Consider the following 27,333-nt stretch of genomic DNA (forward strand, 5'->3'; position numbering starts at 1 on the left):
TGTTGTCCGTAGCTTATGCCTCCCCATATCATAACCCTACTGCCACTGTGGGGCACTCTTTTCACAAAGTTGACGTCAGCAAACCACTCGCCCATGCACGCTGTCTGCCATCTGCCCGGTACAGTTGAAACCGGGATTAATCCGTAAAGAGCACACTTCTCCAGCCTGCCAGTGGCCATAGAAGGTGAGCATTTGCACACTGAAGTTGGTTATGACGCCAAACTGCAGTCAGGTCAAGACCCTGGTGAGGATGACGAGCACGCAGACGAGCTTCCCTGAGACGGTTTCTAACAGTGTGTGCAGAAATTCTTACATTGTGCAAACCCACAGTTTCATCAGATGTCCATGTGGCTGGTCTCAGACCATCCCGCAGGCGAAAAAGACGGATGTGGAGGTCCTGGTCTGGCGTGGTTACACATGGTCTACGGTTGTGAGGCCGGTTGGCCGTACTGCCAAATTCTCTAAAACAACGTTGGAGGCGGCTTATGGTAGAGAAATTAACATTACATTCTCTGGCAACAGCTCTGGTGGACATTCCTGCAGTCAGCGTGCCAATTGCATGCTCCCTCAAAACTTGAGACATGTGGCATTGTGTTGTGTGACAAAACTGCACATTTTAGAGTGGCCTTTTATTGTCCCCCAGCACAAGGTGCACCTGTGTAATGATCATGCTGTTTAATCAGCTTTTTGATATGCCACCTGTCAGGTGGATGGATTATCTTGGCAAAGGAGAAATGCTCACTGACATGGATGTAAACAAATGTGCACAGCTTTTGAGAGAAATAAGCTTTTTGTGCTAATGGAAAAGTTCTGGGATCTTTTATTTCAGCTCATGAAACATTGGACCAACACTTTACATGTTGTGTTTATATTTTTGTTCAGTATATTTTGGAAGTTTCATGTGGTTTTCTGTAGATTTCCTGTACATTGTCCCTACTGTTACATTTGGTCATTGAGCAGAAGCTTTAAGTCCAAGCAACGTCCGGATACTGTAGCAGGTACTCTATATTCAGTAAAACCAGGGAGTTTTTTCTGATAGCTAAATGAGTTTGGTGTGACATCTGGGGGAGTTCCCATTATGCCTTCCATACAACTGAGCCATTGGCAAGACCGTGGGACTAAGTAGCCAATGATTTGTGGTTTTGTCACTGTCTGTGCTCAATACTAAGGACTATGGAATGTTGCTGTAGCATGATGTACTACAGTACCCATGATGCTCTGTGGTGGTCAGAATAATGCCAGCAGTCGGCCATATTGTCTCAAAGGCCAGCGCTGGTGTTATTGGGACCAACATGGAGGTTCAACAACGTTTCATTTATCTTTGGTTATTACACACACACGCACACACACATGCATACATGCACACAAACACACACACCCTCACGCAATCACACAATATTACTGATTTAGGCAAAATGCAAATGTCAATTAATCGTATTTTATTGTTAATCAATTCAATGTAGTATGTGTCCCAAAATAATTTTTACAGTGTAAATCCGTAAGGCTATTTATATTGATCATCACCTCACATTTCTCAAGGGACGTACTGTGTTTGCCTCCCTCTCTCCTTCTCTTTCCCAAACATGTAGTTACATATACGTAATAATGCCCGAGAAGCCGGTGTTTGTTGGATATATTGGCACGGGCGTTGTTAGGCCCGAGATGATCATCAAATAATGATCGAGGTATTTTCCTTAAAAACGTTATTTTGATTAATTTATTCGTACTATTTCATCCTTCCACAAGATATAGTCCCGACACAAATGTAGGGTTGCTAGAGATGTGACCCAGTCGTTTGTTCTTTTTGTTCTGTATCTATAGACGCAACCCAGTCGTTCGTTCTAAATGTTATATTGCCATACCGACTGGCAACGTTATTTTCCTTTTCTTGCTAGCTAGCTATCTACGGCTAATTTACAGTCACGTCAAAAAGTGCAGACAGAATAACAGCAAAGTAGCTGCATTTCCATTTATTTAAGCTGTTTTCTAGTGAAGATTTATTTGGATACATCCATAACAATGAGCTTATGATGCCTGACTTTGCCTGGCAGAAAAATTGTGCTCCCTTGTCAGAACACTGTTCAGACCAAAGAAAGACCGTCCATGACATTCATTTGAGCTGATTTTAATAAATAAAAACCATATATTCTCTTTGTTATCCACCACAGCTGACTTATGTGATAATACCGGTGTTTGTTGGAAGTATTGGCACGGGTGTCTTCCTTGGGTCCAGATAATTCTCTGTGGCCTCGTTATATGCGAGAGTGGCGTATCTGAGAGAGAGACTGCGTTGTTATAATATTGTTTTCCAGTAGCCTAATTACGAGTGCAACTTGGAAATAACACAAACAGGCTATGAACAACACACCTTAGACCGTTCTTTTCGAGGAATGAGTTGGGCTTTAGTTGTCTGTTGTATGTAACTGGAGGTCAAACCACACTCTCTGGACCTGACCCCTTGGTGTACCGGGACTCGGAGCCTGGGAGTTTTGGAGCTGGGGCATGTCCTTATCGGTAATGGGAGGGTGGCTGTTTGTGATATTTTTTCCTTGCTTTCTTAGCTGTTTGATGTTGCCCAGAAATACATGATTTGAGGTGGTAAATTCAGTGTCCTTCGTAAGGCACCAGCTGCCACCAATGGGTGGGTCATTTAGCACCCGGTTGAGCCCACTTCGCAATGCCAGGCATCTACTTATGCTGTACTGCTCCCCCTTCCCATTTCGAACATTAACATAAAACAGTCGGAGAAGGATGTTAAACTCTTCCTTCGTGACAGTTTTGAAGTCAGCAACTTTTTTCTTCTTTGCTAGCCAGCCCTCGAAGCAACGCATAGCCCAGTTTGTATTCTGAACTGTGTTTTTTTCCGTTGTGGCTTTTCTCTAGGTCATTCAATGCAAGATCCTCAAAATCTGCATGCCTGGGTGTTTTAGCCATCTCTTTTTCCCATTCATCCATAGTCATGCCGCAGAAAATATCAAAAGAAATGTTCCACTCATCCACTTTAGTTTTAGTTGGAATGCAGTTTTAACCAATCAGCATTCAGGATTAGACCCATCCGTTGTATAATACATGTATATGACATGTGTATTTCCACATGTGTTATTACTGTTGTTCAAGCTTCTGTAGTATACTATCTTTCATTTCTCTCTTTCTCACTTTATCTCTCTCTCACACACACACACACACACACACAAACCCACACACACATGCACACGAACGCACATGCACACACACACACACCCTCTCTTCGATTCTCATCGTTCTCTCGTATCTTCCCTTTCTCCAGGACAGTCAAGGTGGACGTGTATGATTGGGACAGAGATGGAAGGTAATTGTCTCTCTCTCCTCTCTTCTCGCTTCCCTCCTCCCCCTTGTTTCTTCACTCATTAATTTCATTTACAATCTCCAGACAGCCTCAGACGCTCCAAGTCTCCCACAAATGTCATCCCTCGTTCTTTCTCTGGAGGGGAATCTTCATCACCTTATTAGTCCAGTGACATTGGGATGGGGGGATGAGGGGGGGTGAGAGGGACTCTCCACCATAAGCACACACAACCATAATTCACTGACCGGAACTTTAAAAGGTTGGCGGTAATATCAGAAGGGAGAGGGTTTATGAATATGAGTGTTGACTGCCTCCCTCCATCTCTCCCCCCCCCCCATCTCTCTGTCCTCTTTCCCTCTCTCCTTCTTCACTGATGGTGGCTACTAATGTGGCCACAAGGCTTCCTCTCTAAATATCACACGCAGATTGATAGCGGGCAGGTTCTATTTGGCTTTAGGTGAGGATATTTAGATGGACAGAGAGGGGACGGGGTTGGTGTTTCCTTTAGTATACTACTCTTTCAGATGCTGCAGGTGTTACTCTCGCAACTATTCCCACAGTCATGACTTCATTGGCGAGTTCACCACCAGCTACAGAGAATTCTCCAGAGGCCAGAGCCAGTTCAACGTCTATGAGGTAAAAAAAAGAAAAAAAGAATGGTAACACTTAAATTATTGCAGTGGACTAAGTCACGGTCACACAGAGTGTTTCTTTGTGGTCTTAAACAAATCTACTTTGAAACTAAAGTATACAGCTCACACACTTGGTTCTGGGCTTTAAAAAAAGAAGACACCTGTACCATGTCAGATAGAGAGTTGAAATGTATTAAATGTTGAGTTTGCATCCCAAAATTACACTTCATATACTGTACATCACAGAAGACTGAAATATAACACAACTGTTTCGCATAGAAACACAGGATTTTCTGTAAACAAACAAAAAAATGCATTAATTATGAAATTATGAAAAATATGAATAACATTCCACTAGATCATTTGACTGCAGGAAAGGGCTACAGCCTGCAGGTATAACCCAACGAGCACAAGACATTAAAAAAAAGTTGAAAATACATATTTTTTGTTTTTGAGTGTCACGTTCCTGACCTATTTATGTTAGTTTTTGTGTGTTAGTTGGTCAGGACGTGAGGTTGGGTGGGCATTCTATGTTATCTGTTTCTATGTTGGTTTCGGTTTGCCTGGTATGGCTCTTGATTAGAGGCAGGTGGTTTGCGTTTGCCTCTAATTAAGAGTCATATTTAGGTAGGGCATTCTCACTGTTTGTTTGTGGGTGATTGTCTCCTATGTCTGTATGTACGTTCGTACCACATGGGACTGTAGCGTTTGTTTGTTTCGTTTCGATGTCGTCCGTTTCCTGTACGTAAGTTTATGTTTAGTTATGTAAGTTTATGTTCAGGTTTCGTTCAACGTCGTTTTTGTTATTTTGTAAGTTGGAAAGTGTTTTGTATTTCGTTTCGTGTGCCATCGTAATTTATAATAAAGATGGCTTATTTCCCTGAGCCTGCGTTTTGGTCTGAAGATCCTTCTCTCCTCACCTCTTCCGAGGATGAGGAGAGCGTCACCCGTTACAGAATCACCCACCAACACGCTAAGACCAAGCGGCAAGGGAAAACGAAACGGAGTAAGGGACAGGAGAGAAAGGAGCAATGGACATGGGACGATGTTTTGGATGGAAAGGGTTGCTACACTTGGGAGGAGATCCTAGCTGGTAGAGATCGCCTCCCATGGGAACAGCTGGAGGCACTGAGGAGAGCGGAGGCTACCGGAGAGAGGAACCGGAGCTATGAGGGAACGCGTCTGGCACGGAAGCCGAAAAAGCCCGTGAGTAATTCCCAAAAATTTCTTGGGGGGGGGCTAGGAGATAGTGGGCCAAGGGCAGGTAGGAGACCTGCGCCCACTTCCCAGGCTTACCGTGGAGAGCGGGAGTACGGGCAGGCGCCGTGTTACGCAGTAGAGCGCACGGTGTCTCCTGTACGAGTGCATAGCCCAGTGCGGGTTATTCCACCTCCCCGCACTGGGAGGGCTAGATTGGGTATTGAGCCAGGTGTCATGAGGCCGGCTCAACGCGTCTGGTCTCCAGTGCGTCTCCTCGGGCCGGCATACATGGCACCTGCCTTACGCATGGTTTCCCCGGTTCGCCTACATAGCCCGGTGCGGGTTATTCCACCTCCCCGCACTGGTCGGGCAACCGGGGGTATTCAACCAGGTAAGGTTGGGCAAGCTCAATGCTCAAGAGTGCCAGTACGCCTCCACGGTCCGGTATTTCCGGCACCACCTCCCCGCCCCAGCCTAGTACCTACAGTGTATACACTACGCACTAGGCTACCAGTGCGTATCCTGAGCCCTGTTCCTCCTCCACGCACTCTCCCTGTAGTGCGTGTATCTAGCCCGGTGCCTCCAGTTCCGGCCCCACGCACTAAGCTACCAGTGCGTCTCCAGAGCCCTGAACCCACTGTATCTTCTCCCCCCTACTAATCCTGATGTGCTTGTCCTCAGCCCGGTGTCACCAGTGCCGGTACCACGCATCAGGGATAGAGTAGGCTTTGAGAATACAGTGTGCCCTGTCCCTGCTCCCCGCACTAGTAGGAAGGTGCTTGTCATTAGCACGGTGCCTCCAGTTCCGGCACCACGCACCAGGTCTACAGAGCGCCATGAGCAGCCAGAGCCGTCAGAGCGCCATGAGCAGCCAGAGCCGTCAGAGCGCCATGAGCAGCCAGAGCCGTCAGAGCGCCATGAGCAGCCAGAGCCGTCAGAGCGCCATGAGCGTCGAGAGCCGTCAGCCTGCCATGAGCGTCGAGAGCCGTCAGCCTGCCATGAGCGTCGAGAGCCGTCAGCCTGCCATGAGCGTCGAGAGCCGTCAGCCTGCCATGAGCGTCGAGAGCCGTCAGCCTGCCATGAGCGTCGAGAGCCGTCAGCCAGCCATGAGCATCGAGAGTCGTCAGTCAGCCATGAGCTGCCCTTCAGCCTGAAAAGGCTAGATACCCAGAACTGCCCATCAGTCCAGAGCTGTCTCTCTGTCCGGAGCTGCCTTTCAGTCCGGAGTTGCCCTCTATCCTGATCTCCCTCTCTATCTTTATCTACCTCTATAGTCTTATCTATCCCTCTGTCTTGGTTTATCTCTCTGTCCCGGTATTGTCATTATTAGATATGTTATTAGGAGGATTTTGTGGGGGAAGTAAGAGGGTGGACATTCTTGAAGGGAGGGGGCTAGGATGGATTATGGTGGGGTGGGAACCGCGCCCGGAGCCTGAGCCACCACCGTGGTTAGATGCCCACCCAGACCCTCCCCTAGACTTTGTGCTGGTGTGTCCGGAGTTCGCACCTTGTGGGGGGGGTACTGTCACGTTCCTGACCTATTTATGTTAGTTTTTGTGTGTTAGTTGGTCAGGACGTGAGGTTGGGTGGGCATTCTATGTTATCTGTTTCTATGTTGGTTTCGGTTTGCCTGGTATGGCTCTTGATTAGAGGCAGGTGGTTTGCGTTTGCCTCTAATTAAGAGTCATATTTAGGTAGGGCATTCTCACTGTTTGTTTGTGGGTGATTGTCTCCTATGTCTGTATGTACGTTCGTACCACATGGGACTGTAGCGTTTGTTTGTTTCGTTTCGATGTCGTCCGTTTCCTGTACGTAAGTTTATGTTTAGTTATGTAAGTTTATGTTCAGGTTTCGTTCAACGTCGTTTTTGTTATTTTGTAAGTTGGAAAGTGTTTTGTATTTCGTTTCGTGTGCCATCGTAATTTATAATAAAGATGGCTTATTTCCCTGAGCCTGCGTTTTGGTCTGAAGATCCTTCTCTCCTCACCTCTTCCGAGGATGAGGAGAGCGTCACCCGTTACAGAATCACCCACCAACACGCTAAGACCAAGCGGCAAGGGAAAACGAAACGGAGTAAGGGACAGGAGAGAAAGGAGCAATGGACATGGGACGATGTTTTGGATGGAAAGGGTTGCTACACTTGGGAGGAGATCCTAGCTGGTAGAGATCGCCTCCCATGGGAACAGCTGGAGGCACTGAGGAGAGCGGAGGCTACCGGAGAGAGGAACCGGAGCTATGAGGGAACGCGTCTGGCACGGAAGCCGAAAAAGCCCGTGAGTAATTCCCAAAAATTTCTTGGGGGGGGGCTAGGAGATAGTGGGCCAAGGGCAGGTAGGAGACCTGCGCCCACTTCCCAGGCTTACCGTGGAGAGCGGGAGTACGGGCAGGCGCCGTGTTACGCAGTAGAGCGCACGGTGTCTCCTGTACGAGTGCATAGCCCAGTGCGGGTTATTCCACCTCCCCGCACTGGGAGGGCTAGATTGGGTATTGAGCCAGGTGTCATGAGGCCGGCTCAACGCGTCTGGTCTCCAGTGCGTCTCCTCGGGCCGGCATACATGGCACCTGCCTTACGCATGGTTTCCCCGGTTCGCCTACATAGCCCGGTGCGGGTTATTCCACCTCCCCGCACTGGTCGGGCAACCGGGGGTATTCAACCAGGTAAGGTTGGGCAAGCTCAATGCTCAAGAGTGCCAGTACGCCTCCACGGTCCGGTATTTCCGGCACCACCTCCCCGCCCCAGCCTAGTACCTACAGTGTATACACTACGCACTAGGCTACCAGTGCGTATCCTGAGCCCTGTTCCTCCTCCACGCACTCTCCCTGTAGTGCGTGTATCTAGCCCGGTGCCTCCAGTTCCGGCCCCACGCACTAAGCTACCAGTGCGTCTCCAGAGCCCTGAACCCACTGTATCTTCTCCCCCCTACTAATCCTGATGTGCTTGTCCTCAGCCCGGTGTCACCAGTGCCGGTACCACGCATCAGGGATAGAGTAGGCTTTGAGAATACAGTGTGCCCTGTCCCTGCTCCCCGCACTAGTAGGAAGGTGCTTGTCATTAGCACGGTGCCTCCAGTTCCGGCACCACGCACCAGGTCTACAGAGCGCCATGAGCAGCCAGAGCCGTCAGAGCGCCATGAGCAGCCAGAGCCGTCAGAGCGCCATGAGCAGCCAGAGCCGTCAGAGCGCCATGAGCAGCCAGAGCCGTCAGAGCGCCATGAGCGTCGAGAGCCGTCAGCCTGCCATGAGCGTCGAGAGCCGTCAGCCTGCCATGAGCGTCGAGAGCCGTCAGCCTGCCATGAGCGTCGAGAGCCGTCAGCCTGCCATGAGCGTCGAGAGCCGTCAGCCTGCCATGAGCGTCGAGAGCCGTCAGCCAGCCATGAGCATCGAGAGTCGTCAGTCAGCCATGAGCTGCCCTTCAGCCTGAAAAGGCTAGATACCCAGAACTGCCCATCAGTCCAGAGCTGTCTCTCTGTCCGGAGCTGCCTTTCAGTCCGGAGTTGCCCTCTATCCTGATCTCCCTCTCTATCTTTATCTACCTCTATAGTCTTATCTATCCCTCTGTCTTGGTTTATCTCTCTGTCCCGGTATTGTCATTATTAGATATGTTATTAGGAGGATTTTGTGGGGGAAGTAAGAGGGTGGACATTCTTGAAGGGAGGGGGCTAGGATGGATTATGGTGGGGTGGGAACCGCGCCCGGAGCCTGAGCCACCACCGTGGTTAGATGCCCACCCAGACCCTCCCCTAGACTTTGTGCTGGTGTGTCCGGAGTTCGCACCTTGTGGGGGGGGTACTGTCACGTTCCTGACCTATTTATGTTAGTTTTTGTGTGTTAGTTGGTCAGGACGTGAGGTTGGGTGGGCATTCTATGTTATCTGTTTCTATGTTGGTTTCGGTTTGCCTGGTATGGCTCTTGATTAGAGGCAGGTGGTTTGCGTTTGCCTCTAATTAAGAGTCATATTTAGGTAGGGCATTCTCACTGTTTGTTTGTGGGTGATTGTCTCCTATGTCTGTATGTACGTTCGTACCACATGGGACTGTAGCGTTTGTTTGTTTCGTTTCGTTTCGATGTCGTCCGTTTCCTGTACGTAAGTTTATGTTTAGTTATGTAAGTTTATGTTCAGGTTTCGTTCAACGTCGTTTTTGTTATTTTGTAAGTTGGAAAGTGTTTTGTATTTCGTTTCGTGTGCCATCGTAATTTATAATAAAGATGGCTTATTTCCCTGAGCCTGCGTTTTGGTCTGAAGATCCTTCTCTCCTCACCTCTTCCGAGGATGAGGAGAGCGTCACCCGTTACATTGAGCCTTTATAATGCTTTATAATAAGGGTTATATTATGTTGTCTCTCTATGCAGGACATTTTTTACTGACTAATGTTTAAGTACACATGCACACAGCACACAGCTGTTACTCAAATAAGACATCAGAAAACATATTGTCTCTTTAATAATGAGATGAGCATTTTTGTGATTTACCCATCGAAGCTTCACATTTTCCAATTCTTACGACTTCACTTAGGTATCCCCGCTATGAAAAGAATGTTATTTTTCATCCGTCCTCTATCTCTTAGAATATGACATGTTCCTTACGGTCAGTTTCTTTCCATACCACACTTTCACACAGCGAACTATGTGGTGAAATCAAACTAGTCATCTTTTCAATGTACACATTTTTCCTCTTTTTGTCCAGGTTCTAAACCATAAAAAGAAAGGCAAGAAGAAGAAATACATCAATTCAGGGACAGTAAGTACCTTTGATCTTGAGCTTTCCATTGTCCATCTATCATATGTTTTATAGATGGGATTCATTGCCAATGTGATATGTCATATGCATTAAAGGTTTTGCATTGGCCATCTCCTTCTCTTCCCTCTCTCTCTTTCACTTGCCCTCTTCCTGTTTCTGCTTATATCCCTTACCTTATATCCCTCCCTCTTTATCTCTCTCCCACTGTTTCTCTCCCCTCTCTCCCTATTTCTCCCCCCTCTCCTTCTCCTCCTCTCTCCCTCCCCTGAAGGTCACACTGCTGTCCTTTAAAGTGGAGTCAGAGTACACGTTTGTAGACTTCATCCGGGGAGGGTGAGCCAAATCTTTGTGACGTCCCATTAACATTAGAGGCTAATGTTGATGAGCTGTTGAGGGCTCGCTCAGCCTAGCTTTCATGTCTGAAATTGTTTTGCACCGTTTCAACAGACAAACAGTCCTTTTTAGTCTTTATTATGTTTTTGTCTGGTAAAAGTTTGGGTTATTCAATGTAATTCATCATTGTCTCCCCAGGACGCAACTCAACTTCACAGTGGCCATCGATTTCACAGCGTCTAATGGTAAGTGTGGCAGAATCACTTATACGAGTCGTAGGGCTCTACTAAAGGACTAGTTTCCCCAAACTTCTTTCCAAATAATCTTACTTTAACATTTGTCAAAGCAGGGCCAAATATTGCCGGCAATATTTTACTATCAAATGAATGTTAGATACTGCAATGCTGTAGCTACTTGTCGGTGGATGCTGATGGAATTGAACCCACAGCCTTGTGGCTGTAGGTCAATAGGTCAATAGCATAGGACTCATCTAGATCAATGTGTTCAACATGCATTCTAAGACAAGTAGTATGATAGTGTGAAACGTTGCCTGTTTGGCCTATGCCTTTTTTGTACTTGATGTGTGTGTTGTGCCGTAGGGCTCAATTGAAAACGAAACCTGGGTCTCAATATGACTTCCCTTTTCTAAATAAAGGTAAACAACATATATATAACAAAATAACCAATGCTCTGTTGCTGTGTTCCAGGTAACCCATCCCAGCCCACCTCTCTGCACTACATGAGTCCCTACCAGATGAATGCCTACGCAATGGCCCTGAAGGCTGTGGGGGAGATCATCCAGGACTACGACAGTGACAAGATGTTCCCTGCCTACGGCTTTGGAGCAAAGCTGCCCCCGGATGGCAAGATCTCCCATGTCTTCCCACTGGTGAGAGAGTGATGGAGGGAGGGAGCAGTTGTTGTTGATATGATCCATTTTTTTATTGTGTTTATGATGGACTTACTGTGGGAAATGAACAGGCAGAGTTTTATTTCTTGCAATGAGGTGCTGGTACTTTATGCTGCAGTATTTACTGATCCACAGAAGAGTCCTGAGTCCTTGGGAACTATATAAATACTATTTGATGACAACGTCCCTTCTGTAATGTGTTTTTTTGCTGTCACGCTTTTACAGATGTGAAGTTGCCCTCCACAATGCTTTCTTTATTCATACACTTCCATTTGCTGATAAGAGTTCATGTCAAATGAGAGTGGGAAACTAAAATGGTGTATGTCCGTCTGTCGGGCTCAGTTGAGAGACCTTGCTGTTTCTTGAAATAGAGTCCTGTTCTATTTTTGAGTTGTCCCTGCTACTGAACACCACCCATATCAATTTGTATCCAAGGCTGACTGATGCTGCAAGAATAATACATGTTTCATTTTTTTCTGTTATATTGCTGGCAAAACGTGTTTCCCCCTATAACATTGTGTATTTCTTTTTTTATTATATCAATTTTTTTCTTTCTGCATTGTTGGGAAGGGTCCGTAAATAAGCATTTCACTGTCAGTCAACACCTGGTTACAAAGTATGTGTAGCGGGGTGCGTAATTGGCGGCAGAGAAGTCAGGCACAGGAGAGCAGAATTGGGTGATAACCAGAGATTTATTAGCAAAACCAACGGCAACCAGAACAACAAGATACATGGGCACAAAAATAACCAGTCGTGCGCTCACGGGGAACGTGCACAAGCACTACAATAAACAATCCCACCGAAAGACATGGGGGGGAACAGAGGGTTAAGTACACAACAAGTAATTGAGGGAATTGAAACCAGGTGTGAGGAAAAACAAGACAAAACACATGGAAAATGAAAGTGGATCGATGATGGCTAGAAGACCGGCGACCGCCGAGCGCCGCCCGAACGAGCAGTGGACCCGACTTCGGCGGAAGTCGTGACAGCATGTGACAATAAATTGTATTTAACTTCCTAGGACTGTTAGTAATCAAAATATGGTCAACTGTGAAATACTTGATTTTGCTAACTTAAATTCTCCCAATACCTATCAGAGCTGTATTATGCCTACTGACATGAGGCAAAAAAAAAAAAAACTCTCACACTCGTATGCTATATATATATAACATCATTGCGTAATGAAAACACACATCGTCAGAAGGTCCGTATTGGCATGATTCAGAACGGAGTATCCTTAGTTTCTTGTGATTTCCTGCGAAGTCTGACAATGACTACTCACCCTTACAGCCCACATAAATGACATCCTGAAAACATTACATTAAAGGGGCAATCAGTAGTTGCTAACATCCATTTTTGAACTTATAAATGAATTATATGCACCCATTGATTCTTGAAGAATATAACTTATAAATGCCTCATGAGCTTAGTTCAACTGTCGTACTAATCATAATCCAAAATATAAACGTGTTTTACTACAATGTTTGTCAACAAAGTAAATGTTAACAAACACTATATAACCTCAAAACATGGTTAAAACTATCATTTTGATATCATGGATGGTCGGTCCTGGCATCCGTAGCTCTGTCTATGAATTTGAGAGTGGTTCCATTTCTCCAGCCCCATCCCTTAGCTTTTTACCAAAACGGGTGGGGAGAACGCTTTGTTGTTGTTTCTACTGCTGGTTGATGCTTCAACATGGTGTGGTAAAGTCACGAAGAACACGAGAATCTCTAAATATGTCAACGTAAAACACAAATTGCGGCACCATTGTGTAAGCCAATGAGCTCGTGTCAGCTTCAAGTAGTTATGTGAAGTGATTGAACAAGGGTAGAGCAAGGTTGGGGAAAAAATAAAAAACGACATCTGTTTGATGTGGAAAAGTGCGAAACAAAAAGGGACCAGACAGACACCGACCGAAATAGACTTTAGAGGACGTAGCGCTTAGCTTATCTTCATGAGCCGATGAAGAAAGAATAACAAACACTAAACACGAAGAAGAAAAAAAACGAGTTCTCCTTGGATTCTATCTCCCTGGACAGATACTTCAGCGGAGAAAGAAAAAGGGGAGGACTTCCTGAACAAATAAGTGTAAAAAAAACAATAGGAGTCTTATTTTCAGCTAATTTTAGACCCAAAGCTGGAGGAATTCGCCACACAGAAGTCTCCTTGATGTGAAGGAAATGATGCGAAGGTCAGGTCTTTAATGAGACTATGTTGTAAGGTCTCAATGCCATGCATAAGCCTTCACAAAATGGATTTCCATAACAACGGCACCAGTAATGCTGTCCATATTTTTAACCGATGTATAGAAAGTTCAGGTCTAAACACCATTGCTGGTCAATTTCGATAAACAAATTGATAAAGAGACAGATATGGACGCCACACAGTTTATTTTCTCTCTATGTCTTTTATTATTTTCAGCACAAGCTAATAGCCCCATACCAAGACAGGGACACATCTGACTAAATCAATCACTATCTGAATCATCTTCCTCTGTCTTATGATTCATAGATGTCTGACCTCAAAATTCCCTCTCAAATTATATCAAATTGTAGCATTTTATCAGATTTGTGAAAGACATGCTTCGCAGTATCCAAAAAGTGCTATTGTTCTCCCTCCCCAAAGTGTCTGAAACCAGTGAGTACATTGTGACACAAAGTGACATCATTGCTGTCGAGATTCATCACTGCTTTTTAACCTGGCTCATTTCCGAATGGGCCACCGCTAAATCAGCTCTCCCAATTAGAGCTCACCTCGGCGTGACGAAGCCCAAGCAAGTCATGCAAAGGCATCTTTTAATTAGACCACATTGTCTGATCCTGCTGGAAGAGGAGGGCTGCCTCAACTCATGAGAAAATCAAATTACATTTATCACATGCTTCGTAAACAACAGGTGTAGACTAAAAAGCTCTGCATGGTAAATCCGACTTCTGCAGTTGCCGTACATCATTTACTGTGATACGGCCTCTGCAGAAGTCAGGGCACTTCTTGCGCTTCGTGGAGCAGAGCTGATGTCACGGATATGAGTTTGTGTTTATACTTGACCCCCGCCACCACCTTCCATCAAACAATCATGTCAATGCAGAGATGTACGGAGCCCTCCACATGGTTACGAAATTTGGGTGGCGCACACGCGATACAGAGCTCAATTTAACTTCTGCATACCTCTGGAGGCACCACAATTGCGTCACTCCCTCCATACAGAGCCTCCTAGCACATTTTTGGATCAAGCATGATTTGTCTTTAACAGTGAAATGCATACTCGCCAAACCTTTTCTGTATGGACCTCGCTTTGTGCACGAGGGCATTGTGAGCTGAAACAGGAAAAGGCCTTCCCCAAACTGTTGCCACAAAGTTGGAAGCACAGAATCATCTAGATTGTCTATGTATTCTGGAGCGTTATGATTTCGCGTCACTGACACTGGGCCAAACCATTATTCCTCCTCCACCAAACTTTACAGTTGGCACTATGCATTGTGGCAGGTAGCGTTCTCCTGGCATCGGCCAAAGCCAGATTCGTCCGTCAGACTGCCAGATGGTGAAGCGTGATTCATCACTCCAGAGAACGTGTTTCCACTGCTCCAGAGTCCAATGGCTGTGAGCTTTATACCACTCCAGTCGACGCTTGGCATTGCGCATGGTGATCTTAGGCCTATGTGTGGCTGCTCGGCCATGAATACCCATTTCATGAAGCTCCAGACGAACAGTTATTGTGCTGACGTTGCTTCCAGAGGCAGTTTGGAACTCAGTAGTGAGTGTTGAAACCGAGGACGATTTTTATGCGTTACACACTTCACACACTCACGGTGCCGTTCTGTGAGCTTGTGTTGGCTACCACTTCGCGGCTGAGCCGCTCCTAGACATTTCCACAATAACAGCACTTACAGTTGACCGGAGCAGCTCTAGCAGGGCAGAAATTTGCCAAACTGACTTGTTGGAAAGGTGGCATCATATGGCGGTGCCTCGTTGAAAGTCACTGAGCTCTTCAGTAAATCAAATCAAATCAAATAAAATAAAATTTTATTAGTCACATACACATGGTTAGCAGATGTTAATGCGAGTGTAGCGAAATGCTTGTGCTTCTAGTTCCGACAATGCAGTAATAACAACAAGTAATCTAACCTAACAATTCCACAACTACTACCTTATACACGCAAGTGTAAAGGGATAAAGAATATGTACATAAAGATATATGAATGAGTGATGGTACAGAACGGCATAGGCAAGGTGCAGTAGATGGTATATACCTATGAGATGAGTACTGTAGGGTATGTAAACATAAAGTGGCCTAGTTTAAAGTGGCTAGTGGTCCATGTATTACATAAGATGGCAAGATGCAGTAGATGATATAGAGTACAGTATATACATATACATAAGAGATGTGTAATGTAGGGTATCAATCAATTTTATTTTATATAGCCCTTCGTACATCAGATAATATCTCGAAGTGCTGTACAGAAACCCAGCCTAAAACCCCAAACAGCTAGAATGCAGGGTATGTAAACATTATATTAGGTGGCATTGTTTAAAGCGGCTGGTGGTACATTTTTACATAATATCCATCAATTCCCATTTTTACAGTGGCTGGAGTTGAGTCAGTATGTTGGCAGCGGCCGCTAAATGTTAGTGGTGGCTGTTTAACAGTCTAATGGCCTTGAGATAGAAGCTGTTTTTCAGTCTCTCGGTCCCTGCTTGGATGCACCTGTACTGACCTCGCCTTCTGGATGATAGCGGGGTGAACAGGCAGAGGCTTGGGTGGTTGTTGTCCTTGATGATCTTTATGGCCTTCCTGTGACATCGGGTGGTGTAGGTGTCCTGGAGGGCAGGTAGTTTGCCCCGGGTGATGCGTTCTGCCGACCTCACTACCCTCTGGAGAGCCTTACGGTTGTGGGCGGAGCAGTTGCCGTACCAGGCGGTGATACAGCCCGACAGGATGCTCTCGATTGTGCATCTGTAGAAGTTTGTGAGTGCTTTTGGTGACAAGCCGAATTTCTTCAGCCTCCTGAGGTTGAAGAGGCGCTGCTGCGCCTTCTTCACAACGCTGTCTGTGTGGGTGGACCAATTCAGTTTGTCCGTGATGTGTACACCGAGGAACTTAAAACTATCCACCTTCTCCACTACTGACCCGTCGATGTGGATAGGGGGGTGCTCCCTCTGCTGTTTCCTGAAGTCCACAATCATCTCCTTTGTTTTGTTGACGTTGAGTGTGAGGTTATTTTCCTGACACCACACTCCGAGGGCCCTCACCTCCTCCCTGTAGGCCGTCTCGTCGTTGTTGGTAATCAAGCCTACCACTGTAGTGTCGTCCGCAAACTTGATGATTGAGTTGGAGGCGTGCATGGCCACGCAGTCGTGGGTGAACAGGGAGTACAGGAGAGGGCTCAGAACGCACCCTTGTGGGGCCCCAGTGTTGAGGATCAGCGGGGTGGAGATGTTGTTACCTACCCTCACCACCTGGGGGCGGCCCGTCAGGAAGTCCAGGACCCAGTTGCACAGCGCGGGGTGTCTCGAGCTTGATGACGAGTTTGGAGGGTACTATGGTGTTAAATGCTGAGCTGTAGTCGATGAACAGCATTCTCACATAGGTATTCCTCTTGTCCAGATGGGTTAGGGCAGTGTGCAGTGTGGTTGCGATTGCGTTGTCTGTGGACCTATTGGGTCGGTAAGCAAATTGGAGTGGGTCTAGGGTGTCCGGTAGGGTGGAGGTGATATGGTCCTTGACTAGTCTCTCAAAGCACTTCATGATGACGGAAGTGAGTGCTACGGGGCGGTAGTCGTTTAGCTCAGTTACCTTAGCTTTATTGGGAACAGGAACAATGGTGGCCCTCTTGAAGCATGTGGGAACAGCAGACTGGGATAAGGATTGATTGAATATGTCCGTAAACACACCAGCCAGCTGGTCTGCGCATGCTCTGAGGACGCGGCTGGGAATGCCGTCTGGGCCTGCAGCCTTGCGAGGGTTAACACGTTTAAATGTTTTACTCACCTCGGCTGCAGTGAAGGAGAGCCCGCAGGTTTTGGTAGCGGGCCGTGTCAGTGGCACTGTATTGTCCTCAAAGCGGGCAAAAAATATATTTAGCCTGTCTGGGAGCAAGACATCCTGGTCCGCGACGGGGCTGGTTTTCTTTTTGTAATCCGTGATAGACTGTAGACCCTGCCACATACCTCTTGTGTCTGAGCTGTTGAATTGCGATTCAATTTTGTCTCTGTACTGGGACTTAGCCTGTTTGATAGCCTTGCGGAGAGAATAGCTACACTGTGTGTATTCGGTCATGTTTCCGGTCACCTTGCCCTGGTTAAAAGCAGTGGTTCGCGCTTTCAGTTTCACGCGAATGCTGCCGTCAATTCACGGTTTCTGGTTTGGGAATGTTTTAATCGTTGCTCTGGGTACGACATCGTCAATGCACTTCGAAATGAACTCGCTCACCGAATCAGCATATTCTTCAATGTTGTTGTTGGACGCCGTGCGGAACATATTCCAATCCGCGTGATCGAAGCAGTCTTGAAGCGTGGAATCAGATTGGTCGGACCAGCGTTGAACAGACCTGAGCGCGGGAGCTTGTAGTTTTAATTTCTGTTTGTAGGCTGGAATCAACAAAATGGAGTCGTGGTCAGCTTTTCCGAAAGGAGGGCGGGGGAGGGCCTTATATGCGTCGCGGAAGTTAGTATAACAATGGTCCAGAGTTCTGCCAGCCCTGGTAGGACAATCGATGTGCTGATAGAATTTAGGGAGTTTTGTTTTTAGATTAGCCTTGTTAAAATCCCCAGCTACGATGAATGCAGCCTCAGGGTGTGTGGTTTCCAGTTTACAGAGAGTCAGATAGAGTTCGTTCAGGGCCATCGATGTGTCTGCTTGGGTGGGAATATATACGGCTGTGATTATGACCGAAGAGAATTCCCTTGGTAGATAATGCGGTCTACATTTGATTGTGAGAAGTTCTAGATCAGGTGAACAGAATGACTTGAGTTCCTGAGTGTTGTTATGATGATCACACCACGTCTCGTTAATCATGAGGCATACCCCCCCGCCCCTCTTCTTACCAGAAAGATGTTTGTTTCTGTCTGCGCGATGCGTGAAGAAACCAGCTGGCTGCACCGACTCCGTTAGCGTCTTTTGAGTTAGCCATGTTTCCGTGAAGCAGAGCACGTTGCAATCCCTGATGTCTCTCTGGAATGTTACCCGTGCTCGGATTTCATCGACCTTATTGTCAAGAGACTGGACATTGGCGAGTAGTATGCTAGGGAGTGGAGCGCGATGTGCCCGTCTCCGAAGCCTGACCAGGAGACCGCTACGTTTGCCCCTTTTTCGGCGTCGTGTAGCTTCGCCGGCTGGGATCAGGTCCATTGTATTGGGTGGAAGGCAAAACACTGGATCCGTTTCGGGAAAGTCATATTCCTGGTAGGAACGGTGGTTAGTTGACGTTAATCGTATATTCAGTAGTTCCTCCCGGCTGTATGTAATGAAATCTAAGATCACCCGGGGTACCAATGTAAGAAATAACACATAGAAAAACAAAATACTGCATATTTTCCAAGGAACGCGAAGCGAGGCAGCCATCTCGCTCGGCGCCGGAAGTTTCACAGTACGGGCCATTCTACTGCCAATGTTTGTCTATGGAGATTGCATGGCTGTCTGTTCAATTGTATACAACGGCTGTGGCTAAAATAGCCTAATCTAGAAATTTGAAGGGGTATCCACATACTTTGTAGTCTGTTTATTTATATATATATATATACAAAAGTATGAGTTCGTTAAAAAAAGTGTATTTGTGTGTTGGGCTGTCAGTGTAAGTATGTGTGAACTTGAGCATAGAGTCAGGGCAAGAGAGTTAATTAGGGGTAGCCCCCTTTTTTTCAATTTTCGCCTAAAATGACATACCCAAATCTAACTGCCTTTAGCTCAGGCCCTGAAGCAAGGATATGCATATTATTGGTACCATTTGAAAGGTAACACTTTGAAGTTTGTGGAAATGTGAATTGATTGTAGGAGAATATAACACAATAGATCTGGTAGAAGAAAATACAATGAATAAAACAACCGTTTTTTTCTACCACTATTTCTACCACTAAAGGTCCCAAATCTAGCCATCTGCTGGTGTCCACAAGATGGCAGCAGTGTATGTGCAAAGTTTCAGACGGATAACTTGAAGTATGCGAAAACTACATAACATTTAGTGTGAAGTCACCCAGGTACATTTGGGCAAATCGTGAAGGAGACATTTACATTCACGTTACATTTTTCTGCAAGAAATTCGTCAAATCTGTATACTTGGACTTTGATTTAGCTTTTCCAGTATTAGTAGCCATATTATAAGTTCAACATTTGCAAAACACCCAGTTTTCATAACTTCATAACTCTTTCATAACTCTTCATAATTCTTAAAATGTTTGTCCAAAAGGAAAAGGCTTGACGTCGCACAAGGTTAGCAGCAACATTTTGCGACAGATACAGTGTTTCCGCATACTCCCGCAAAGCCCCGCTCATTGTCTATCTAGGTAGCTTTGTTTGACCCCGATTGGTGCTTATTTTACAAAGTTACAGTCAATCAAGTGAAGACCGCCCGCGCCATCGGTGTGCCATAAAGCCGTCGCTCTCTGAACAAATTTGGTGTCCTATAGGATATACTACACTCCTAATGATATAGTGAAGTCTGGTTACATTCTAGGATCTCTGAGTAATAAATACGAAGATGATTTGACTGGTTGAAACAACGTTTAGGGTTAGATTTTCACAGATTCCTTTCTTTGCAAATTGAACGAGTGGAAATACAGAATCTATCGTGCATGCCATATGGACCTTTTTAGGATATGAAAAAGGATGTTATCTAACAAAACTACACTTCATGTTATCTCTAGGACCCTTTGGATGATAAATCAGAGCAAGATTTCAGAATGTAAGTACACATTTCACCTTTAGAGGTAAATTTATCAAACCTATTGCGGTGAAAAATGTGTTTTGTTGTTAGGAGCGCTCCTCAAACAATAGCATGGCATTCTTTTTGCAGTAATAGCTACTGTAAATTGGACAGTGCAGTTATATTAACAATGATTTAAGCTTTCAGGCGATATAAGACACTTATATTTACCGACATTTGTTGTTTCTCTAAAATCTGCGATCATGACGCACGGCACTGCATGATTTACAACTGTCCCGTTGACGGGACGCCTATCCCTAAGAAGTTTTGCAGGTAGTGCGGGTAGCATTTTGATTAGCTATTGAGCAGTCGTGTTTAGCAGTCTTATTAATGGCTTGGGGAAAGAATCTGTTCGGGGTCCTGTTGGTTCCAGACTTGGTGCACTGGTACCGCTTTCCGTGTGATAGCAGAGAGAACAGTCTATGGCTTGGGTGGCTGGAGTGTTTTACATTATTTTGATCTTCCTTTGGCACCGCCTGGTATAGAGGTCCTAAATGGCAGGGAGCATGGCCCCAGTGATGTACTGGGCCGTACACACCACCCTCTATAGCGTCTTGCGGTTGGGTACGTTACATTTGCCATATCAAGCGGTGATGCAGCCAGTCAAGATGTTCTCAATGGTGCAGCTGTAGTACTTTTTGAGGATCTGAGAGCCCATGCCAAATCTTTTCAGCCTCCTGAAAGGGAAGAGGCGCTGTCATGCCCTCTTCACAACTGTGTCCGTGTGTGTGGATCATGTTAATTCCTTAGCGATGTGGACACCATGGAACTTGAAGCTCTAGACCCACTCCCCTACAGCCCTATTGGTGTGGATGGAGGCGTGCTCTCCCTTCCATTTCCTGTAGTCCACAATCATCTCCTTTGCCTTGCTGATGTTGAGGGAGAGGTTGTTGTCCTGGCACCACACTGACAGGTCTCTGACTTCCTCCCTATAGGTTGCCTCGTCGTCAGTGATCAGTCCTACCACCGTCGTGTCATCAGCAAACTTGATAATGGTGTTGGAGTCGTGGGCACCTGTGCTACCATGCAGTCGTGGGATAACATGGAGTACAGGAGGGGACTAAGCACTCACCCCTGAGGGGCCCCCGTGTTGATGGTCAGCGTGGCGGATGTGTTGTTGCCTACCATCACTATCTGGGAGTGGCCCGTCAGGAAGTCCAGGATCCAGTTGCAGAGGGAGGTGTTCAGTTCCAGGGTCCTGAGCTTGGTGATTAGCTTGGAGGGGACTATGGTGTTGAATGCTGAGCTGTAGTCAATGAACAGCATTCCTATATAGGTATTCATTTGATCCAGGTGGGTGAGGGCAGTGGGGAGTGCATTAGAGATTGCGTCATCTGTGGATCTGTTGGGGTGGTATGCGAATTGGAGTGGGTCCAGGGTGTCTGGGATGATGGTGCTGATGTGAGCCATGACCAGCTTTTCAAAGCATTTCATGGCTATAGATGTGAGTGTTACGGGGCAATAGTCATTTAGGCAGGCTACCCTGGCATTCTTGGGCACGGGGAGTATGGTCATCTGCTTGAAACAAGTTGGTATTACAGTCCGGGTCAAGGATAGGTTGAAAATGTCAGTGAAGATCCTTGCCAGCTAGTCAGCACATGCTCTGGTATTCCATATGGCCCCTTTGTAATCCGCGATAGTTTGCCAGCCCTATCACATCCATCGATTGTCAGAGCTGGATTTGATCTTAGTCCTGTATTTTTGGATCCTAGTCCACATAATTTTCCTTCCTCATGATGCCATCTATTTTGTGAAGTGCACCAGTCACTCCTGCAGCAAAGCACCCCCACAACATGATGCTGCCACCCCCGTGTTTCATGGTTGGGATGGTGTTCTTCGGCTTGCAAGCCTCCCCCTTTTCACTCCAAACATAACGATGGTCATTATGGCCAAACAGTTCTATTTTTGTTTCATTCAGACCAGAGGACATTTCTCCAAAAAGTACGATCTTTGTCCCCATGTGCAGTTGCAAACCGTAGTCTGGCTTTTTTATGGCGTTTTGGAGCAGTGGCTTCTTCCTTGCTGAGCGGCCTTTCAGGTTATGTCGATATAGGACTCGTTTTACTGTGGATATTGATACTTTTGTACCTGTTTCCTCCAGCCTCTTCACAAGGTCCTTTGCTGTTTTTCTGGGATTGATTTGCACTTTTCACACCAAACTACGTTCATCTCTAGGAGAGAGAACGTGTCTCCTTCCTGAGCGGTATGGCGTTTACCATGGTCCCATGGTGTTTATACTTGCGTACGATTGTTTGTACAGATGATCGTGGTACCTTCAGGCGTTTGGAAATGTCTCCCAAGGATGAACCAATTGACTCAAAGGATGTCAATAAGCCTATCTGAAGCTTCTAAAGCCATTACATCATTTTCTGAAATTTTCCAAGCTGTTTAAAGGCACAGTCAACTTCGTGTAAGTAAACTTCTGACCCACTGGAATTGTGATACAGTGAATTATAAGTGAAATAATCTGTCTGTAAACAATTGTTGGAAAAATGACTTGTCATGCACAAAGTAGATGTCCTAACCGATATGCCAAAACTATAGTTTGTTAACAAGTGAATCCAGCCAATATGTCAGAATTAAAATAGGCTTTTCGGTGAAAGCAAACGATGCTATTATCTGAGGATAGCAACAGAGTAAACAAAGCGAGAAGCATATTTCAACCCTGCAGGTGCGATACAAAACGCAGAAATAAAAATATAATTCATGCCTTACCTTTGACGAGCTTCTGTTGTTGGCACTCCAATATGTCCCATAAACATCACAAATGGTCCTTTTGTTCGATTAGTTCAGTCGATATATATCCAAAATGTCCATTTATTTGGCGCGTTTGATCCAAAAAAACACCGGTTCCAACTTGTGCGACATGATTACAAAATATCTCAAAAGTTACCTGTAAACTTTGCCAAAACATTTCAAACTACTTTTGTAATACAACTTTAGGTATTTCTTTATGTAAATAATCGATAAAATTGAAGACGGGATGATCTGTGTTCAATACAGGATTAAAACAAACTGTAGCTAGCTTTCTGGTCACGCGCCTCTAACTAACAGTACACTTCAAGTGACCCTCGTTCAAGATGGCCGTACTTCTTCATTACACAAAGGAAAAAACTTCAACCAATTACTAAAGACTGTTGACATCCAGTGGAAGCGGTAGGAACTGCAAGAAGGTCAATTAGAAATTTTGATTCCCAATGAAACTCCATTGAAAAGAGAGTGACCTCAAAACAAAACAAAATCTGAATGGTTTGTCCTCAGGGTTTCGCCTGCTAAATAAGTTCTGTTATACTCACAGACATGATTCAAACAGTTTTAGAAACTTCAGAGTGTTTTCTATCCAAATCAAATAATGTGCATATCTTATCTTCTGGGGATGAGTAGCTGGCAGTTGAATTTGGGTATGCTTTTCATCCATACGTGAAAATGTTGCCCCCTTTCCTAGAGAAGTTTTAATGAAGCCGGTGACTGATGTTGTCAACTCCTGAATGTTATCATATGAATCTTGGTTTATATTCCAGTTTGTGCTAGCGAAACAGTCCTGTAGCTTAGCAACCTGAAAACGTACCTCTCGGGTGAAAACCTTTCCTTTAACGTTGTCAAGTGAATTGGTTGTGGAATCTAATTTGCCTTTGATATGAACTCTTACTCTTAGAGAAAAGATTTCATAAAAGGTTATTTTGCTGTTCCTGTAGAATATTCAAGGTAGAACACTTTTTTCACCCAACGAAGTGCCCTCAAACAAGGCAAAGGTTCTACCTGGAATCAAAAGTTTATATTAAAAATAAAAAAATTAAGCCAATATATCAATCACAAATATGTCACAACATAGTGCCAGTGTTGTCTTCGTGGCTAGTTATGCTTCAGTTTTTAGACTAACTGTCATGTCGAGGCGGCAGAGCGTCATGTTGCACATGCATTGGGCATCTGCCAATACCGCAACACAACCTAACTTTAGGGCCTGCAACTGTAAGATATTTTAGATGAGAGGTGAGTATCTCTCTTCTTATTTAATCAAAGTATCAAAGAAAAGTTGATTGTACTTTGCTACTGCTCTGTGTGTGGGAACTACATACTGCTTCAACAAATGGATTGGTCATGCAGTCAGGTCTCATCTTTTGCAGACTAGTTCACTTCTTTTAAGGTGATTGCTTCCTCCTTTCAATTACATTTGTCTTCAGAGAGAAGGAGAAAGGTCAGACTGCTGTTCACTTGTTTTTCGTAGGAACTTTAATAAAGGATATAGCCTGAAGAACACTCTCTTCTCCTGGCTGGACAGGGATTGAAGAAGACTCATACTGTCTTTTATGTTGGACAGGGGTTGAAGAAGACTCATACTGTCTGTTATGTTGGCTGAATGCCATTCAACACTTGTAGTGACATGTCTTTTCAACTCTTTAGCAGTGATGCTCTTTATTGTCTGATACAGGCTTTAGCTCCAACCCAGAAAGCACACAGATTTACAAAGGCACTATTTTACCTTTATTTAATTAGGCAAGTCATTTAAGAACAACATCTTATTTTCAATGACAGCCTAGGAACAGTGGGTTAACTGCCTTGTTCAGGGGCAGAACCTTGTCAGCTCGGGGAGTCGATCTTGCAACCTTTCACTTACTAGTCCAACGCTCTAACCGCTAGGCTACCTGCCTCCCCATGCTGAGACTACTGGAAAATCACAATGTTCTTATGTCGCTGAGACATAACATAGGGATCTTTTACTAAGAGGGCCTCCGTCTGTAATTTATCCGAAGAAATGCATTGTAAAACTCTCCTTTGCTGACATCGGGGATACATAGTCTCTACCTGCTTATTCCCCAATGTTGTTAATTTTTCCTATACGGATGCCCTCTGTTTATAATACAATAAACCAATGTCAATTACCGGAGAGGCTATACGGACACGCCTGGTGCCGAAAATTGGTGATGTATGTTGCTGAGAGTCGAGGGGAGACGAATGGATTCGGTTCAGTGAGTTTAGTCAGTCGTCTGATGAGCCCGTTCCAACAAGCTAGTTTACGCTTGCTAGCTGGCAACAACAGCAGCATCGCACTAGTTAAAACTTGTAAAATAAATTGATTTTGGTTACCATCTGGATGTCACCATGACATGCCAATTACCTAAGGTAATGACAAGCAGTGTATTGAGATTCTTGCTCCTGGAGACAGCCCACTGCACACAAACTGGTTGAATAAAAGTTGTTTCATTGTGGAAAATACTAGTGTTGGACGGTATACCAAAACGTCTGTACTTTTCGATACTAGAACATGGAAAATGTTTCGGAACTATAATTTTTTTAAACTTTTAGTATTTCTGCAAATGTGTCTCACGTCATATACGGATTGAGAGGATCGAGTCTGTCTTGTAATTTGTCTGAATCTTCTCAATGGGGCAGTAGCTAGCCAGGCTGCTTGCGCATGCAGTTGACACAGCGCAAACCACTTTTGAGAAGCAAGCAAGAGAGTGAAAATGCAGACAGCATAGCCTCTTCAAACGAGAAAAATATTCCTCCACGCTTGCAGAAGCGTACTATGTGAATAATTTGATTACAGAGCAGATGTTGAGGGCCAGCGCACAGAAACAACTAAGCAAAAATTGTTACAAAGCACTTCAGTGCAAGGGAGGTTTAGTTACAAAATTACATTTAAAAAAAAATGTAACCATGACATTTGCATTGTAACGTTGCCGTTATTCTACTGGCAATTACATTAGAATCCTTTTTTTGTGACAATGACATGAACATGAACATCATCATGACATTTATGTGAGCATTACAATATTATTAGAATCCAAAAGTAATGTGAAATGAACTATAACTTTACTGAAATATATACTGAACAAAAACATAAACGCTACATGTGAAGTGTTGGTCCCATGTTTCATGAGCTGAAATCAAAGATCCCAGAAACGTTCCATACGCACAAAAAGCTTACTTCTCTCAAACCTTGCATAAAATATGTTGAATTTATACCTTTATTAATAAAACAATGTCAGATCTTCAACGTTATATCCACTATCAGAAAAAATAGCTATCTGCTGGACAGCACCTCCTACAGGAGAATTGATCTGTCCACAGCTATCCTGTTGGTCTCCTATCCAGGCTTTTAACCAAACCCTGTTAGCTATGATATTTGTCATTGACTGCTACCAATGTGCTATCGTGAGAATGATTGTTGAGAGATCTCCACTTAAAAAAACGAAAAAGATTAACTGTTGATATAAAAGACATTCCAAAGGGTAGGTTTAACAGAGCAAATTAAATGTGACCATACCTTATCACTCATATACTATATAATCAATGATGCTATTTAGGCTTAAGTAGCATTTGCAAAGTCATCAACAGTTATTGTTCCAACCCAGAATTCTCCTAAAAACAGACAATACGATATAGGCCTAGGCTTTCAAGCTCTGGCTGATTTCAAATGTAATTATATTTAATGATATTGAATTGTATTTGGTTGGCAACGCAACCAAATATCGCCATTAGAAGGATCTTCTTCTTGGATAGTTCAATCTTTCTAGTTTTGTCTACAAATTATTAATTGATACAGCTGTATGTTGGATTCATTTCTCCATCTCAACCAAAAATCATATCAATTATTCATTTGTAGACAAACTAGAATTAAGGACAGACTAAACCAGTGGGTCAGATGAAACTATCCAAGCAGTACATACATCTCCTTTAAATGTTGATATTTTGTTGTGTTGTCAACCAAAAACAATTCAATATTACTTTTGTAATACAGTAAATAGTCTAAAGTTAAGGCTATCTTACAAACAAATGTATCATTCAACCTCAAATTGAGTAGGCCTGACACATCCATGGCCACATTTTGGGTTACAGTAACTACAGTCGTTGCCTAAAAATATCTGCACCCTTGCACAAAGAAAAAAGCACCATTTCTTCCAGAAACATTTTGAAATGAAAAAACATTTTGGTATCCACATATGTGTGTCAGTCACGTTCGTCATAAGGAATAGACCCAGATGCAGCGTGGTATTTTTCAATCCTTTATTTTGGAATAGAAAACTTCAAAGAACAAAACAACAAAACAAACAAACAAAACGTGAATCTAGAATAATGCTCACAGGCAATTATACATAGACAAGATCCCACAAAGCACAATGGGGAAATGGCTACCTAAATATGATCCCCAATCAGAGACAACGATAAACAGCTGCCTCTGATTGGGAACCATACTAGGCCAACATAGAAATAGAATTCACCTAGATAACCCACCCTTAATCACACCCCGACCTAACCAACATAGAGAATTAAAG

The 27,333-nt window shown here is 44.7% G+C and overlaps 1 protein-coding gene across 1 annotated transcript in view; it reads left to right on the forward strand.

The window, feature by feature from the left end:
• Nucleotides 1-27,333, forward strand: part of LOC129841104 (copine-9-like) — a 215,800-nt gene that overhangs the window by 158,492 nt on the left and 29,975 nt on the right. Inside the window, exons 11-16 of the mRNA XM_055909215.1 lie at nucleotides 3,287-3,328; nucleotides 3,886-3,961; nucleotides 9,842-9,895; nucleotides 10,167-10,228; nucleotides 10,427-10,473; nucleotides 10,936-11,117. Of these exons, the coding sequence (XP_055765190.1) occupies nucleotides 3,287-3,328; nucleotides 3,886-3,961; nucleotides 9,842-9,895; nucleotides 10,167-10,228; nucleotides 10,427-10,473; nucleotides 10,936-11,117 (463 nt within the window). The remainder of the gene's footprint in view (nucleotides 1-3,286; nucleotides 3,329-3,885; nucleotides 3,962-9,841; nucleotides 9,896-10,166; nucleotides 10,229-10,426; nucleotides 10,474-10,935; nucleotides 11,118-27,333) is intronic.

Source organism: Salvelinus fontinalis, chromosome 3 (assembly GCF_029448725.1).
Source record: "Salvelinus fontinalis isolate EN_2023a chromosome 3, ASM2944872v1, whole genome shotgun sequence".
NCBI lineage: Eukaryota > Metazoa > Chordata > Actinopteri > Salmoniformes > Salmonidae > Salvelinus > Salvelinus fontinalis.